The sequence below is a fragment of the Struthio camelus genome, chromosome Z, assembly GCF_040807025.1.
Source record: "Struthio camelus isolate bStrCam1 chromosome Z, bStrCam1.hap1, whole genome shotgun sequence".
Taxonomy (NCBI): Eukaryota; Metazoa; Chordata; class Aves; order Struthioniformes; family Struthionidae; genus Struthio; species Struthio camelus.
The window spans coordinates 36,268,753-36,284,383 of record NC_090982.1 but is presented as its reverse complement, the minus strand read 5'-3'; the positions used below and the strand labels follow the sequence as shown (position 1 = coordinate 36,284,383).

The 15,631-nt window shown below is 40.0% G+C and overlaps 1 protein-coding gene across 5 annotated transcripts in view; it reads right to left on the bottom strand.

The window, feature by feature from the left end:
* The window catches only part of LOC138064477 (tyrosine-protein kinase SYK), a 55,001-nt gene that overhangs the window by 22,178 nt on the left and 17,192 nt on the right, over positions 1–15,631 (bottom strand). For all 5 annotated transcript variants that reach the window (XM_068927297.1, XM_068927296.1, XM_068927300.1 and 2 more), the window contains 2 exons: positions 10,170–10,621; positions 8,473–8,633 (listed from right to left, as the gene is read on the bottom strand). In XM_068927297.1, coding sequence (XP_068783398.1) covers positions 8,473–8,633; positions 10,170–10,583 — 575 coding nt within the window. In that variant the 5' untranslated portion in view covers positions 10,584–10,621. The remainder of the gene's footprint in view (positions 1–8,472; positions 8,634–10,169; positions 10,622–15,631) is intronic.

Sequence of the window (15,631 nt, the reverse complement as noted above, 5' to 3'; positions counted from 1 at the left end):
GTAACGTGAATAACTACTATGATGAGGCTACAATACACTGAAAAGAAATACAGCAGGGTACTCTCACTAAAGTGTTGGGATGCTTTGCTGGTGCAACATTACTGCTTGGTATCACATCTCCAGAGACTGTCGAGACAAGCATTGCATTCTGCTCCTCAGTCCCTCAAGGCTAAACTAAAACAAGGTTTGTTTTGTCTGAATTACTCATGCAACTCTCTTTCACGTAGAGTGATTCTCATTGCCTAAGATGGGAACATGACACTGGCCAAAGGAATAGGAAAGTAGAGTTAGTATTTTTTTTTTGAAACTAAAGCATCTTGCCTAGTGCCTCTAAAGCAACTTGAAACACACTGTGGTTTTTCAAGATAAGCAGGTATTTTCTTAGCATGCTGATTTCCTGTGCAGACTGACCAGTGGAGAGCAGCAGGTTCTGCTAAAATGAAGAATAACTTTCACTTTGTCTTTCTCTGACTTGCTTTTTAGCAAACAAGATTTAGAAAAGTATTTTCAGAATAGAGGACATCATTGTCTCTGAAACCCAAATGAAGGCCACTTCATTGAATTCAGACTTCTGTTCAGAATAAAGCACGTGTAAGACTATAAAAATGCAATATACAGTTTCCCAGCAACAAGTTCCCTTCTTGATTCACAAAAAGAAATAGCAGCTCAAGTAAAATTAGCTCTGCTGAAACTTTGCAACAATCATTACTATCACGGAAGGTACCTGAAAATTTTGTAGAGTACAGACTTCAGCAGGAGAAGAGAGTCCTGATATCTTAGGACCATGGTACAGATCCAGAAAACCCTGTGAGTATCCAGTGCAAGATTTAGGTAGAATTCAAATTTGTAAGGTTGTAGTTGCATTTCTGAGCTCTTCCTTTCCCCCCACTCAACAGCTACCTAACTATGAAGACACCTGGAGTTCAGTCAGGGCAACTTATGGCTGACGGTTCTCTCACGGCACATTCAAAAAATCTCACATCTAATGCCTATGCTTGACCAGCATCCGGAGGAGCCTCATTCTCTTGGGGTTGTGATCCAGGAAGTGTTTTCTCAAGTTGTGTCCTGCCAACAACAGCACAATTTGAATCGCTGCCAAACAGAGCGGCAGGAGCCACCGCTCTCTTTCAAAAAGTGACTGAAGAGCAGAAGTGTCAAGAGCTTTTAAACAATAGCCAAACGATTGCCGAAGCCCTGTTTTTGGCAATTAGATCCCTTACTGATCCTAAAAGCCTGCCCACAGAACTTACCGTCACAATCTAAACCAAAATTTTTCCTGTCTCTGCTCACATGGACTGTCAGAGGCTTGATTTCACAACTTCATTTTGGCTTTGTAACCTGTGATAATGGCTTTGTAGGTTAAGTTAACCCTCGAGAACGCCAGCTAAAGATATAATATCAAGTACTTAATTATTGGTGTAAAAAATGGAATTGAAGAAAAAGGCTGCTCAAACTGAAGGGTTATAAACTTAAAACCTGTTTGAACAGAAATCACCACGCTTTTCACATCTCATGATGGTGCTGGCAGTGTTACTCAGGGTCATCGTGTTAGATTTGGAGGCTCTCTCGTTATATGCAAGTTTCATTCCATGAAAAATAATAATTTTGGGACAGTGAGAGAAAAAAAATTCCAATTGCACTATGTGCTTTAAATGTGTTCTGCAATAAAGCACAGTATTGACACCAAGTGATAACTAAAACTCTTAATTAAAAAAAAAATGCTACAGACTTGAAATAAAAGAAAAAAACATTTTGGTAAGGAAGGAAACCACTAGTGAAATATCACCCACTCTTCCATCTTATACCATCATGCAGAACTACAGAAGTACAGAAAAAAACACAAAGTTAATAACCTAGAAATAAAGAATGCACCTTCATCCTCTGACACTAATATAAAAACATGAATACTTTCTCTGAGAGCAAGTCTAGGTTCACAGACATATTCAAGACAAGAACCAATTTTCTAATACATACATTTTAAAACAGCAGTTCTGCGAGGAACTGAGAAATCCAAAGTGTTACATGATGCAATGCAAAAAAGGTTTAGTCATTGATTTTAATTTTTATGCCATCTATGGCTATTTCATATGTTTTTATGACTGTAACCCAAATAGCAACCAATACTATCGGGAGTTACATTACAGGCTCTGCAAATAACTATCCATTCTTTACTTTGGTAAAATCTCTATTTTTGCTTGGAAGCAAAAAGAACTACAGCTCAATTTTCCTTGCTTCCAAGTAAAAAGCCAAATGATCCCTTTCTTTCTAAAGGAAAAAATCCCCGAGGGTAAAAAAAAAAAAATTGCCATTACAACATGGCTCATTGAGTGTATAGAAGAAAGAAGCCACAGCATTCTGCAACGGAGAATAATAAAGGAAATCAACTGGCAAAATGCTTGCTTTAGGAATGGTGTGAAATTAATCCCACTCCTGAATCCAAGCGTGTGAGAAAGTTTGTTCTTGGCCCTACTTTCCCTGCTCAATGACAATTTCTTCCATGCCAAAATACTGACGTTCCCAACCCCTCCTCAAGCTCCAGCCTTCCCCTACTTGTCTGCCCCTACGTGCATCTTTCTTGCAATGTTATTTACAACATGGCTATTCATTATCTCTTTGAGGACCAGCAGCACACTCAACACTGGAAGTCTGAGGGCGATAAGGAACGAATTCAGTGCCGCCTGTAATAGGATCACGCAAAGGAGAAATTGGATTGACTGCAGTCTTCATTCACATCATTATTTCTCTCCTGTTTGGGAGTGTATTCACATACTACAGAATTCAAGAGGTAGCTCTGCTGCACGCTGTCACCATCTATGTTGCAGCCTAAAATTTGATCTCTTGATAAGACTATTGTGCTGCACTACACGGCCAACGTACCACAATGATGAAACACCTCAGTGAGCTGACTGCTTCACTGTAGCCTATTTTGGTGGTGTCCCCCTACCAGCAAAATATGCTGTGCTGCCCCCACAGCCAAACACACAGCTATAACTGCACCTGCAACAGGGACTTTTCTCAGTGTAGCTATTTTGGTCAGGGATCTTTTTTTTTTTTTTTTTTTTCACATCTCTGTTCGAGCTCCGCTGCCAAAGCGCACAGCACAGAGCTAGCACTGAGAAGCCACAGCACTGCTGTAGCCCTCTGCAAGCAACATGCGCCCAACTGCAGATCAATAAACAGCTCTCTCAAAGAGCTGTGATCATCGTGGGGACACAGCAGCTCTGGCAACCTGGTGTACAGGCTATATTTCCGCATTTATCTCGGAAAAATCTTACAGTCATCTTCTAAGCCTAGCGACTGCTTGGCTTTTTCAAGATAAGCTTCGTCATTAATTAACGTCCCTGACTTAAGGTCGTGTTTAGCAGTATTATTTTCATCATGTCTGTTGTCAACTGCTGTCTGCTGCCCAGTCCTATTCATGGTTGTGCACGTAATAAGGATAGATGTGAGATCAGATAAATGGTCCGCCTAGCTCTGTAAACTCTCTGACAGTGGGAAATGCCTAGGAAAAGACAGTAAGGCAAATATAGACTGCTACATGTATCAGCACCACAGATTTTTGTTAAAAAAAAGAAGAAAAAAAAAGATAAGCAAACTCTTGGGGACAACTGCACTTCAGAACTCATTACTTTGAAATGGTGTTACCAGTGTTAACTATTGTGACATATAAAAGACAGCTTGGTCTCTAGAGATGCTATCATGAGTACTGCTGTGAGATATATTAATGGTCTAAACTAGTCTTGTCATCTTTGGCATGTTCAGTCACATACTGAAGATATTCTTACGGTACTAAAATGATTTTTTTACTTTTCCTCTTGCACAACTGTTCACATTTTATGTGAATTACATATGATTATGGACATATATATAAGGTGCATGGAACTTAAACTCCTAATTATGGGATGCCTTCACCTACAGCTTCCTTGATGTTGACTTTTTATGTTTAATGGCATTTCTGAATATTGTTTATCTTACTTTCTGCATGTGGTTCTTAACACGTATGCAAGACCCCATGTCCATATAACTAAGCAGTCACCACTGGTGACAAACCAAGATATGCCAAGAGCTACCACATGCTTATCACAATTCTTTCCTGTGTGAAACTGCGGAGAAAACTACCATTTCTTTTACTATTGGTCTGTCACTATTAGCAAATGTTTAGTTTATTTTTAACCTGATCCCTGCATGCACACACTCATACGCATAACATCCATAATATTACTTATGATAGTTTAGATAACATTGATCACCATATTCTAGAATTATGCCCCCTATAAGGCAAGGTTTCATGGAAAACTAGTATCTATCAGAATTCAGGTAAGAACGAGGAGGCCTACATAGCACAAAAAGTAATGTTAATGAAGCTGACAGAGGCTTGAGCCTTCAGTCAAGTCCTCTACTTTCAGTTGCTCCTCAGCTCATTCTATTCTGCTGCTAGGTTTTTATCTCCCAATTTTGTAGCTGCCGTGGCAATCTTTCCCATGAGTCTTCTTCCTGGAAGTGGTGGGCACTGCTTGCTATTTCACACGTGCTATTGTTTCTTATACTTGGCCTTGAAAACAAACTCTATAGCACCTGCATACATACGTCTTTCACTGACTTTTCAGTCACGACAAAAATCTTAAAAAGTACTTGGAAAATTCCTTAGCAAAACACTCCTGGTTACCTCAGTACTCTTCCAGTGGCTTGCAGGAGGGGGCAGAGTGTTAGATTTCTGATGCTGTTCATGACATTTTGAGGTGCGATCAGAAGCCTTTTCAGCTATTTTCATATTGATTGTACACAAAAAAATTCTAGATTTGATAACCTCGTAACATGGCAAGATACCACTAAAGAAGTCTAGGTTTCAGATGTGTTCAACACAGAGACTCCCATATTGGCTTTTGTTTCAAGACAGATCGTGCAGGTAGCAGATTTCTGGGTGAATAAGCCTTATACTAGCCTTCTAAAATTCATTATTTTTTTCCATAATAAACAGGATGATGTTTGCCATGTACCAGCACTTAACTGAGACCTGTTTGTGGACCTGCTGAATAGCTTTGGAGTACCTTACCTCTTGGAAAAATCTATCTTCCCTTTATCTTTTAGCTTCCCTCCAACATCTACGTGCGACAAGTGAACTTCCCTTAGCCATCTAATGTTTCTAAGTCTACCCCTTCAATCAGCTACTAGGCTTGACTATCTCAACCAGTATGAAAAAAATAATCCTTAAGCAGCTACATTCACAGGCACAAGTTCACAGCATTCAGTCCACAGACATACAGAAGATTCTGACATGCACTCTTATTTGATAAGGAAAACGTATGTGATACATGTGCCTGAAATCTAAAACAACGCACCTTTCTAGCACTCACGACAATTTTCCTGCTACTGCTTCAGTTAGCTAATAGATGTGCGGTTTATTTCTCAACCTCTACTGAGCAAGTCAGTATTAGGCAAAGCATTACAGGAAACAGAAAATGACTCTGAATTAGAAGTTTGTTTGTTATTTGCTATGAGCCTCTAGGTCTACTGTCCTGGGAGCTAGAACAGCTCCAGAAGGAAAATAACAGATTGCTGGTACAGATGAGCAACAGATTACTCCTCTTGCTGCTCTGGCTGCTGGGTCATGGGTCGGACAAAGGTGCTGCCCCTGTTTCTTGTCAAGGGGCATGAGAGTGAAAAGCAGTCAAGCAGTTACCGAGCTCTAAAACCTCTGCCACGTAGGCAACCTGTGCAAGGACAGTTCATATGTCTTAAAGCACCTACCAATGCAAAAGTGAACAGTGCTGTCCTTAATAAGAGGGAACCAAGCTGAACGTACTAACAGTTATAGTTTGATACTACCCAAGCTCTGATGGCACTTCTCATGGTTTAAATAGAGCCTTAAAGCATTTTCCCCTCTAAGGGTTTACCTACCAGATCTGAAAGAAGCCTTCTGAAGTCCAACAGAACTACCTACGACATACTTCCACTGACATGGCCAGTTTCACAGGGGAAGGTCTGACCACCTCCTCTACAGCTCACCCACAGTATTGTTGCATACAGCTCCAGAACTGCCTCCTGGGTCATCTCTCAGGGGAACAGGAAAATGCTGAGAAAGTACTTCTATATAAAACTGCAGCAGTGCTCAGAGAACATTAAGAGACTGGGATCTAGAAAGGGGACTGCAAATATCAAGTCTGCTAAAAAACTACCATCATCTACTTCAAACCGCACCCCTGTTTTGAGGAAATGTTAGCTAAGCAATCCAGTTTTTTGAAGACAAATAGCTTCCTTTTTTTCCCTCCAAGTTTTTACATAGCATTTAAAATGAGTCATGTATATTTGATTCCTCTGCCTTACTCACAAGCCTTTCTTACTGTAACCTACTTCTCTGCTCTCCACAGGGAAAAGAATTATCATATGTAGTGGGCCAAACAGATCCTTGGACTATTTCTGCTAAAGCAGTTGAAGGTGGTTTTGGTCAAAATGAAGTACTTACAAGAGTACTAACATTTGACCACTCACTGGATCAGCTGTTTACAAATAGTATCTAAACCCTGGTCTGATCTTGTAGAATCACAGAAATTCCATTTTATGGGCTATTGTGTTATTTTTGATACTTCTTTTAATCTACACTGGAATAAAAAATAAATAAATGAAGGTTTTCAAATTTCCCTTATAAAGGAGTTAGGACTTTCAGAAACATAATTACAATCTTGGCAAAAAAATCATCTTGCCCAATTTATCATGTCACATTACAAAGGTCCAGTGATAAAAATCGAAATAACAAATCTGAAGAGAAGCACTTCGACCACACTGAAACCAACATGTGCAAGAGGTAAACTGCAGAAGCTGCAAGTTTTATTAAATGATCACCATGATGACTAAGCTGGCAGAACATAGACTTGGTAAGATGTTAATACAGAAGGTAGTATTTTTTTTTAGAAGAGGCAAGTCATGAAAAAGTAGAGTTGTTGCTTTGTTTCAAGAATATATATACACCTACCCCTACGTATAAAAAGTCAAAGAGGAGACTAGCAAAGTCACAGGGAATAAAAAGGAGAGGAAATGAAGGAGGGTATTGTTGTACTGGTTTTCTACTACAGTGACTACTTTCATCAGATCAATGAAACTTCTGTGCTACTGTAAGAAGCATCCAAAAGACAGGGATTTCTGATAAGGGGAAACACTCGTTGCACAAACTTTCGTGACTTCGGTTACAAATTGCAGAGAAAATAACTGGATAAATGACCTTCTGGATGTGATTCGCAGAAAGAGGGAGCACAGGCTAAAAATGTGATGAGACTTGGATGAGAACGAGCATGAAGTAGAAAGAGTTCAAGGACTGAAGGAAAGGAAGAGATGTCAAGAAATGAGACTGCCGTACACTCAAAGTATCAGTGGGCAAGACGTGACAGGATTTAATTCTACTAGAAAAAAGATTTAGAGGAGTTATCAGTTCCTAAAATAAATTATTAAGATTGAAAATGAAAACTGTCCCACATACAGGGAAACGTTTGAAGGCTGCATCTACATCAACAGTTAGTGTGGTACAACAGCAGCATTTCAGTGAAGTGAAACAGTTGGTACCGAAGAAGTATATCCACACTGTATTTACTTCTGAGGTTTTACTTTGGACTAGCTATGGAAAAGTCAAAGATAGTTAAGCACTGGAAGAGATTATGTAGGTAGTATGAAACTTCTGTCAGGAATTACGCAGCTCTACTAGATCCTTCATTGGCCATCACCTTTAAGCTTTATTTTTGATGATTATGTACATACTTCCTCTTTTTTTTTTGTCAAAAATGGCAAAATGTAAAACCTTGATTTATTCAAATTAGGTTTTTCTTAAAGAAAAGGCATTTTGTTAGAAGATATTGTCTAGCTCCAGTCCTCACAAGATGACAGTGATGACTGTGATGGCTAGCAGTCACCATCCAAAATGACACGTTTGTGTTCAGAAATTCCAGTAACAAGGTTGTGTAAACGTATAAAGAGACAGACACAAAATAAAATCATCAAGGTAAAAGAGATTCCTTATACTGCTTAACTGCAAAACAAAGCAATGGCACTGCCCTTGGGAAAGCTGACAGTTACGGACACCAAAAGTTGCTAATATAGGCAGTTAGTATTTTTCTTGCTTTGATGGGACATTGACTATTGTTTTTCATTTCTACAATAAAGTTCAATGATTTTTTTCCTGACACTGGGCTTCTCTGATGCTACATTTAGAATTAAAGCTAGTATTTGCTGAAAAAAACAGTGACCCACGCTTTTTCTATAGTTTCCCATCTTGGTAGTTAAGAAAAACTGATCTTGGAGACATTTGCTTAGTACAGGAATGGTTAACATATATGTGATGTAATCTAATGAATGTCATGCTGGATTGGGGTCTCTCACTGTGAAGGAAACATCTCTTTGGGCAGACTCTCACTTGAGATTCATTCACGGGAACGGCATAGAAACACTGTTGGCAAATAGCAAAACCACAGAAAAGAAAGTACTCACAAAAATTTTCCATTGTTTCTTAACCCTACAAGGATACGGTGTTCTGATTCTTCCCGAGAGATCTTCCCGTGGAACCAAGGCATCTTCTCATGGGCTGTAGTGGCAATCAGTTTCTCCAGTTGAGGTTTTTGACTAATGATAGCTTGTTCAAGGGCATGACCCTGGATTGAGAAAACCACAGAGGGACAGTGCAACTGTTTTCTCCAATAAAAATATTACAGGTAAACTCACAGTATTGGATTGCTTTGCGGGCATCCAAAATCTGCAAATAACTACTTGTTTCATGTGAAAAAAAGATCTGGTTGCTATAGAAATATTGAAACAGTAACTAACACAGGGTAATCTAAACATTGTAAAGCTGGTATTCTTCCTTTGTCTCTAGTATGAAGCAAAAGGAAAAATAACCAGTAAAGCAAGCCCTTAATCAATATTAATTGAAAATTATGTTACTTTTTTACGTTAATGAGACATAGCTAAATACATGTTCAGTGTCACGCTGAAATGTTGTGACAAAACCTCCATATTACTTTTCCTATGGCAGATTATTGAAATAAATTCAACAAGCCCACGTCGGTTTGTATTGTTGCAGTATATCCTTGTTGAAGATGACAATGCCTATTTCCTAAAAGGAGACAGGACGTTCCCAATTTTAAAGTTATGTTAATTATATATATAATATAACATTATGTTAATGTTTTAGGTATAGCCTAAACACTTCTAAACCCACCTATAACCCATCACTTCTAAATTTGGCCTAGCATTTCAGGGTAAATTCCCCTAGTTTCACTAGATTTCATCTTGAATTCACCAGCTTCTATCTCGACTGGCTTCAGACTCATCAGAAAAACCTGTAAACCTCAGCACTATTTGCAGTAAATACAGTTTGAGTTTCAGGTTTCTAGTTTGGACATTACTCCAAAAATTTTGCACAGCTGGGATCATAAGGGGTCATACTTGCTAATGCCAAAAGAGATGAGAAAGCTGGCCTAACTCTGAGAGTTGATAACGGTAACTTGGGACATCCCAAGGCACTTTGAAACAATATCCCTTTAGCAGCCTCTAGGCTCCTAGGATTTCTATGTTATGAATGACTTCTTTGCAGTCACTCGAGTAAATAAATCCAGCCCATCTTCCTCAGCACTGAACAGTCCTGCTTGACACATGCAGTACCAAAAAAAAGAGTAGGTAGTGCCTTGCAGCTAAGAAACAAAGCTGTACCCTGGACGTAATCTAAGCAAGCATCACGAAAACAATACTGGTTAAGAGGGGAGGATGTAAAACAAGCGTACATGTGGCTGTGCTTGCCTGCACTCACACACGATCCTCACAATTTCAGAATCAAAAGCAAACAAACAAACAGTTTCTCTACCTCATTCATTAGTTTTATAATTTTTTCGCTTATGCGGCAATCCGAGTGGCATAGGTTAGCACAGTGAGAGGTAAGGCTATGCTAGCCTACGGCATTTTAAGAAGTGATAAACCTTGCCAAATTTCAGGAAAGAACACACTTATGGCCAAGTTATTGCAATGTACTGGGGGGTGGGAAACACTGCTCATAAAACACAAGCAATTATCACTGCATTGCAACAAATCTGAACTACTATACGGCAGCAACAACAGCTGGAAACAAACACTGCCATCTCTCCTTTTTCTCCTAATTCAAAGACCACTTTATGGCAAAACCAGGCTGGATTTACCTGCAAATTCCAAGTTTGTTTTACGTACTCTCGGATGAGGTTCTCTTTTAAATCTTCAAACGGTCCTGTTTTGGGCTCCACGCCTGGTGGCCGGTTGAAAGGTTTTCTCAGTAGGCAGATAAGGCCATCGGCTTCCTCCGAGTGATAGTTAACGAGTTCAGCAGGACTTGCATGAGATTTCCCTCCTGCAATAGCGTACGAGCCGCTCAGCTCCCTCTCAATCGTATAATGATGAACTTTCCTTCCATGGGCCAAGGATAAGGCAAAGCCACCTAAGAAATTCCGGCTTTGGCGGAGCAAGTATAGTCCATCGCTCACTCCTCCTTGCATCAGATACTCTTCAGCTTCTTCACGTGTAATATTGCCAAAGAAGTATGGCAGATGGTTAGCGGGGTTAGCTGTGCCGGAAGCCATGCTTTTTTCTTTCCAATTAGCAATCTAAGGTTTTATATCTGAAAGGAAAGAAAGCAACATGAGCATCAGGCGAAAGAAAAAAGAGGAGGGGGTATAAACCAGTAACATGGCAGTTCATACATGGTGTGTTGGTAACGTATTTCTGAAAAGCTTTTTGGAAAGAGTTTGCACTTGTTAGAACATGTCTTTCCAAATCCCAATGGAAAGTTTCCCTCTGTCATATAGTAATGTAACAGTTTCCTATAACACTGTAAGAGTTTCCTGTAACTCCTTCCCTCTCCTCTGGTCTTTGTCCAGCCATACGGACTCCTGACATTTTACTTGACTGAATACCTCTATTTATCCTGCTGTTCTGGCCTTGAGGTGTTTCCCAGTAAAAAGAGTTAACTAGGCAGGAAAGATTCAGTCAGAACAGTTCTTCATTCCAGTTTTGTGCCATCATAACTCCCTTTATAACTGGCTTATGCTAGTGTAAAAATGTTTTGAGTATGGATGAAAGTCCTATAGTCAAATAGGTAACATTCCTCTCCCATAGATTTTTCCCTGAACACCACCTTTCACATTTTAATGGTGAAAAAAGAAAACAAATTAATGTGATAGTGCCATTTTGAACAGCTTTCATTTCAAACAGCTTACTTCTATTGAAATAATATGAAGACATGCTACCGACAAAAACATAGACGAGAACAAAGTTCAGCATCTCTGAAGAATAATAATGAAGACAATATATGTGGCTTCAATTCTTTCATTCTTAATTTAACAGTAAAAATAACCTCTTAAATTTATATACTCTATTTCAAAAAGGACGCACAAGGATTCTGTAGGACTTCAGCTATACCAATGCTGTTCCTCTTATGTCCCCTCTCCCGAGCTATCCCAGCATCTACCTACACTGTGAGCAGAAAAACTAATTTTCATTAAGCCTGCCGGCAGGTTTACACTGCCTGGACAGCTAGATGTTGCGCTGGAATTACCTTTGTCTCTTTCAAGTCACTGGAGCGGAGACACCAGAATGCAAAAGCTAGATTTGGTTTTCTTATTAGTGACACTTAAATGACTATCTAATAGCTATAGGGAAGAATACCTTAGCTACCTGCTGAGAACATTTAAGTGCATAGGCAGTGAATATATTAGACACGCATAAGACCTGTATTCATGCAAGAATATTTGCAGGCTTTTTTTCATCAGAGGAAGTGGTCCACAACTGCAATTACTTATGTCATCTCGAGTCTACCAGTTGAGTCATAAATTGTTTCAGCAATCTTATGAGTTTTTCGTATATTTTTCCTTCCAAATGCTTCCTAAATCCAATCACAGGTTAATCAAAAGTGGTCACAGATTGTTACATCCATGGTTTACCGGGGCATGAGAAGGAAGGAACTCCATGTAGGAACATTTCAACATCTTTCAGTCTAGGAAGAATCACTTTTGAAGGGGAAAAAAAAAAACCCACTAAGTATTAATGCTTGTGCATCCACAAACTCATCATCTGAAAATGACTTTCAGAGAAGACATGGAGAGCTGAATACAACTAGCAGAACATTCTTATGTTTGTATGTAGTCGTGCTTACTAAAGGAAAATTTTCTTTAGGAAATAACTCACAAGTTCACTGCATGAATTTTGATTTACTTGTCTTTTAAGTCCAGCTGTGATAATCTAATTTTGTAATACTCTCAAGTGTGCACAGTATCAGACGGCCTCTGTTATCTGTAAGTGGATTATCCGGACACAGGCTAACTAGGCAACTCTACTAGCATAACAAAGGAAAAATATTGTTATTTCTTTTTAGTTACAGGATCACTGAAAATCCTACACACTTTTTTCCAATGTATATATACTAAATACAAAATCCATGGAGATTAGTCTACTAAATACTGTATTATCTGCATTTTTTTAAATTTTATCCAGGCTACTACAGCTCCCTTTTCCCACCTTCCACTACCTTGAGTGAAAGCAGACGATAGGATCAGAAGCTCAATTCCCGTTGCTCTTGCTGTGCAGGATCTCCAGCAGCAGAACCAATGTGCCCTTCACAGTCAAAAGGAAGGGCAGGATTTTAGGGAAGCCATGCAGCTGTCTGTGGTATTAGCACGAGGAGGTATGTGAACTGGGTTAAAGAACCTCTCAGCTTGCAGGTGGCTGAAGGGCAAGACTGCTCACTGAGTCATATGAGCATGGGTGGGGAGGCCTTTATGGCAGAGCAAGTGAAAAGGGAAGGCTGCAAAACTGCAACTGAGGAACAGGCTTCCTAACGAAGGGTTAACCAGGGTGCTTCAGGTGGATCCCTTCCCTGTCAGTGCTCTGCAGTGGGCAGAGCTGCGGCATCCCTGCTCCTCCAGACACGGCCATGGGCAAATCCCTACTGACCAGCCGTGTCTTGCGCTTGGGGTCCGGAAGCAGGACAAAAATATCTGTGCTGCTCTGTGAAGACGTGAGGTGCAGGCACAGTGGCAGGGAGGATACAACAAGTCAAATGCACAGGACTCACACCATATGGAAAACTAGGAAAACCCTGACCATGTCCTGTCACCTGTTGTGTGAATCTTCTGGTCTTCTCACGCCTTCCCAAAGAAGGAACAAATTGGAGCTGTGGAGCTACTGCAGCTCTACAAAGCAGAGGTGCGTACACCATCTTATTTATTACTCTTTTGGTCTGCGACCAAAAGTCAGCGGTTTAAGATTATCACTTACTTACTGTGCTTAAGTGAATATTTCTGTCATTTTTGTTGACAAAAATTTCCTTCTCTTTTCCCTTTTAAATCTCTTGGTTCTTCTGAACATTCATGTTCTTAATCCAAATGATCTATTCACGTACCTTCTGATTATTAGTTACAAAAGAAAGCTATCACTGAAGAGACAGCAGAAGGCAGTCACCAGTAATTCACCATCAAAGATTCGTTCTGCACAAAACACCATTTGCAAGGGTAATTTTGCCTGCACCAGATGAAGACAAAGAAGGCTTTCCTTGAATTGAATGCATTCTCGGCGTAGCTAATATAGGACTAAGGACTCCATAAAGAAAATATGAGATTTTTTCCTTTGTAACACCAGGTTGAAACGAAATTCACTATGTAACTGTTGTATAAAATTGTTTTTCTCGTTAAAATCTCTATATACATAGAAACATTCAGAAACATTCCACCGAAAACGGTCTGCTGGATTATTACTACTCTGAAAGTCGTTATAAATACAGAGACCTGGTTCGCCCACTATCCTCTTTCCTTATATGCACTTCACTCCTGCCTGCTTGTGGCTCTCCGATACCTCTGTCGCGTTGGCTTTCCTCCATGGTATACCACAGACACCACTGCTTAGGAGATGAATGCACATCATCCCTTCTCAGCTGAGTGCTCCTTGAAGGTAGGGTGCAAGTCATCAGTCTCATTGCCAGGGGGAGTGGAAGGGAATAGGTTTGCTGCTAGGTTTTCAAAAAGCTTGTAGAAACCAGTAGCAAAATCCAGCACAATTAAAACAAAAGACGACAAATTTTGAGGGGCTTTTATCCCACACAAATCTTTATGGCCTGCAACAGCAGACGCAGCTGCGACAAAGAGGACAACAGCTGTCAAATGTTAATGTCATCAGCACCTTGGTGGGCCTGGACACAGAAATGTGTTACAGCACAATCCATTTTGGCCCTCCACCACACCTGTACAGCTAAATGCGCGTAATTGGAAAAAAAAAGCCAAAATAATCCCATAATAGTTCGCACACCAAGAATAGTACAGCACTGTGTGGTAGCTGTTCAAAACAGCTCAGTAATACTGTAGTGAACTGAGGTCAAATAGAAAAATGCCACCACACTCTCTACCTGTGGGAATTTATTTTCATGGAAGTACACACATCCTTTGCCAGGTACCTAGGGCTTTTAGACTCATATAACCTCTACAAAAAGAAAAATGCAAGGAACTTTTTGTCTAAAAGGATAAAGTAAAAATCTTTAAAATTAAGAACGAATAAAATAAAAAGAGAGATAACCTCGTGCTGTCTGGCCACTAAATATTCTGACACAATGGCTACTGAAATTAAAACCCACTTTGACTTTGCCATGTTTCAAGCTGCTCCTGAGAGTATTGCTTAGACTCAGATTTGCCATACTCCCTTCAGGATTAATCAGCCAGACACAAGTTCTCTTTGGCAGTCTGCTTTTTCTGTGATCTGTAATGCCAAGTTTTTCCACTGCTGATAATTCAGCAGGTTTATGAACAGTAAAATAAATGTTCAAAACACTCCTGTATTTATCCATTAAAAGTCACAGTGTACACAGACAAACAGTAAGTATGCCCAGCAGTAGGACCAAGAGCCTCTGAGTAAAACTCCTCTTCTGTTGCTAAAAGATGTTCTAAACGTCTCTCCAAAGGGGCAGCGTGCTTTGTCATACCCAGTTAAATTGAACTATTCATTTCGGATACAGAAAGCAATGAAGCTGCTATGGCAGGACATTCATTGTGGGTTTAAAAGTTCACCTGGAAAGCTGGACAAATGCCCTGGAAACTAGTCAGTGCCCAGCTACATGCTGCTGTTCTGGCAGTGCTGTCATTACCAAACCAACAGATCTGAAGATAGTTTGTGTTTTCACACAAGCTGCAGCTGTGCCTTTGGCATGACTGTTGGATACATGCTGGTAAGGTTGAGGCTCAAATCCCCTGGCTGAGAACAGAGATGCTCTGCGTTTGGGAGGCTCCTCTGCTGAAGGACTGGGGGACTGGAACTGGCCCTTGTTGCTTCTTGCTGCAGCTTGAATTGTAGTGACCCTCAACTGACTGACCTGCTAACATGTAATGGTGTTGGCCTGGACCATCTTCCTGTCTGCTGGCTGCAGTTCTTCATATCATTCTCGGTTTAAAGCCCATTATGACCTATTTTAAGCTAGAAAGAAATAATCTGTACCCTGAACAGTCAGGTTTAAGTCTGCAAGTGAAAGGGTATTGGTTTTGACAAATTCAGTCTCTATACATTCCTTTCTAGTATATGAGTTATGGAATGTATATTACTGTGGGAAGATACCTCTAGTTTTAACCGCTAGCTTTGTTAAAGCAATTAAAGA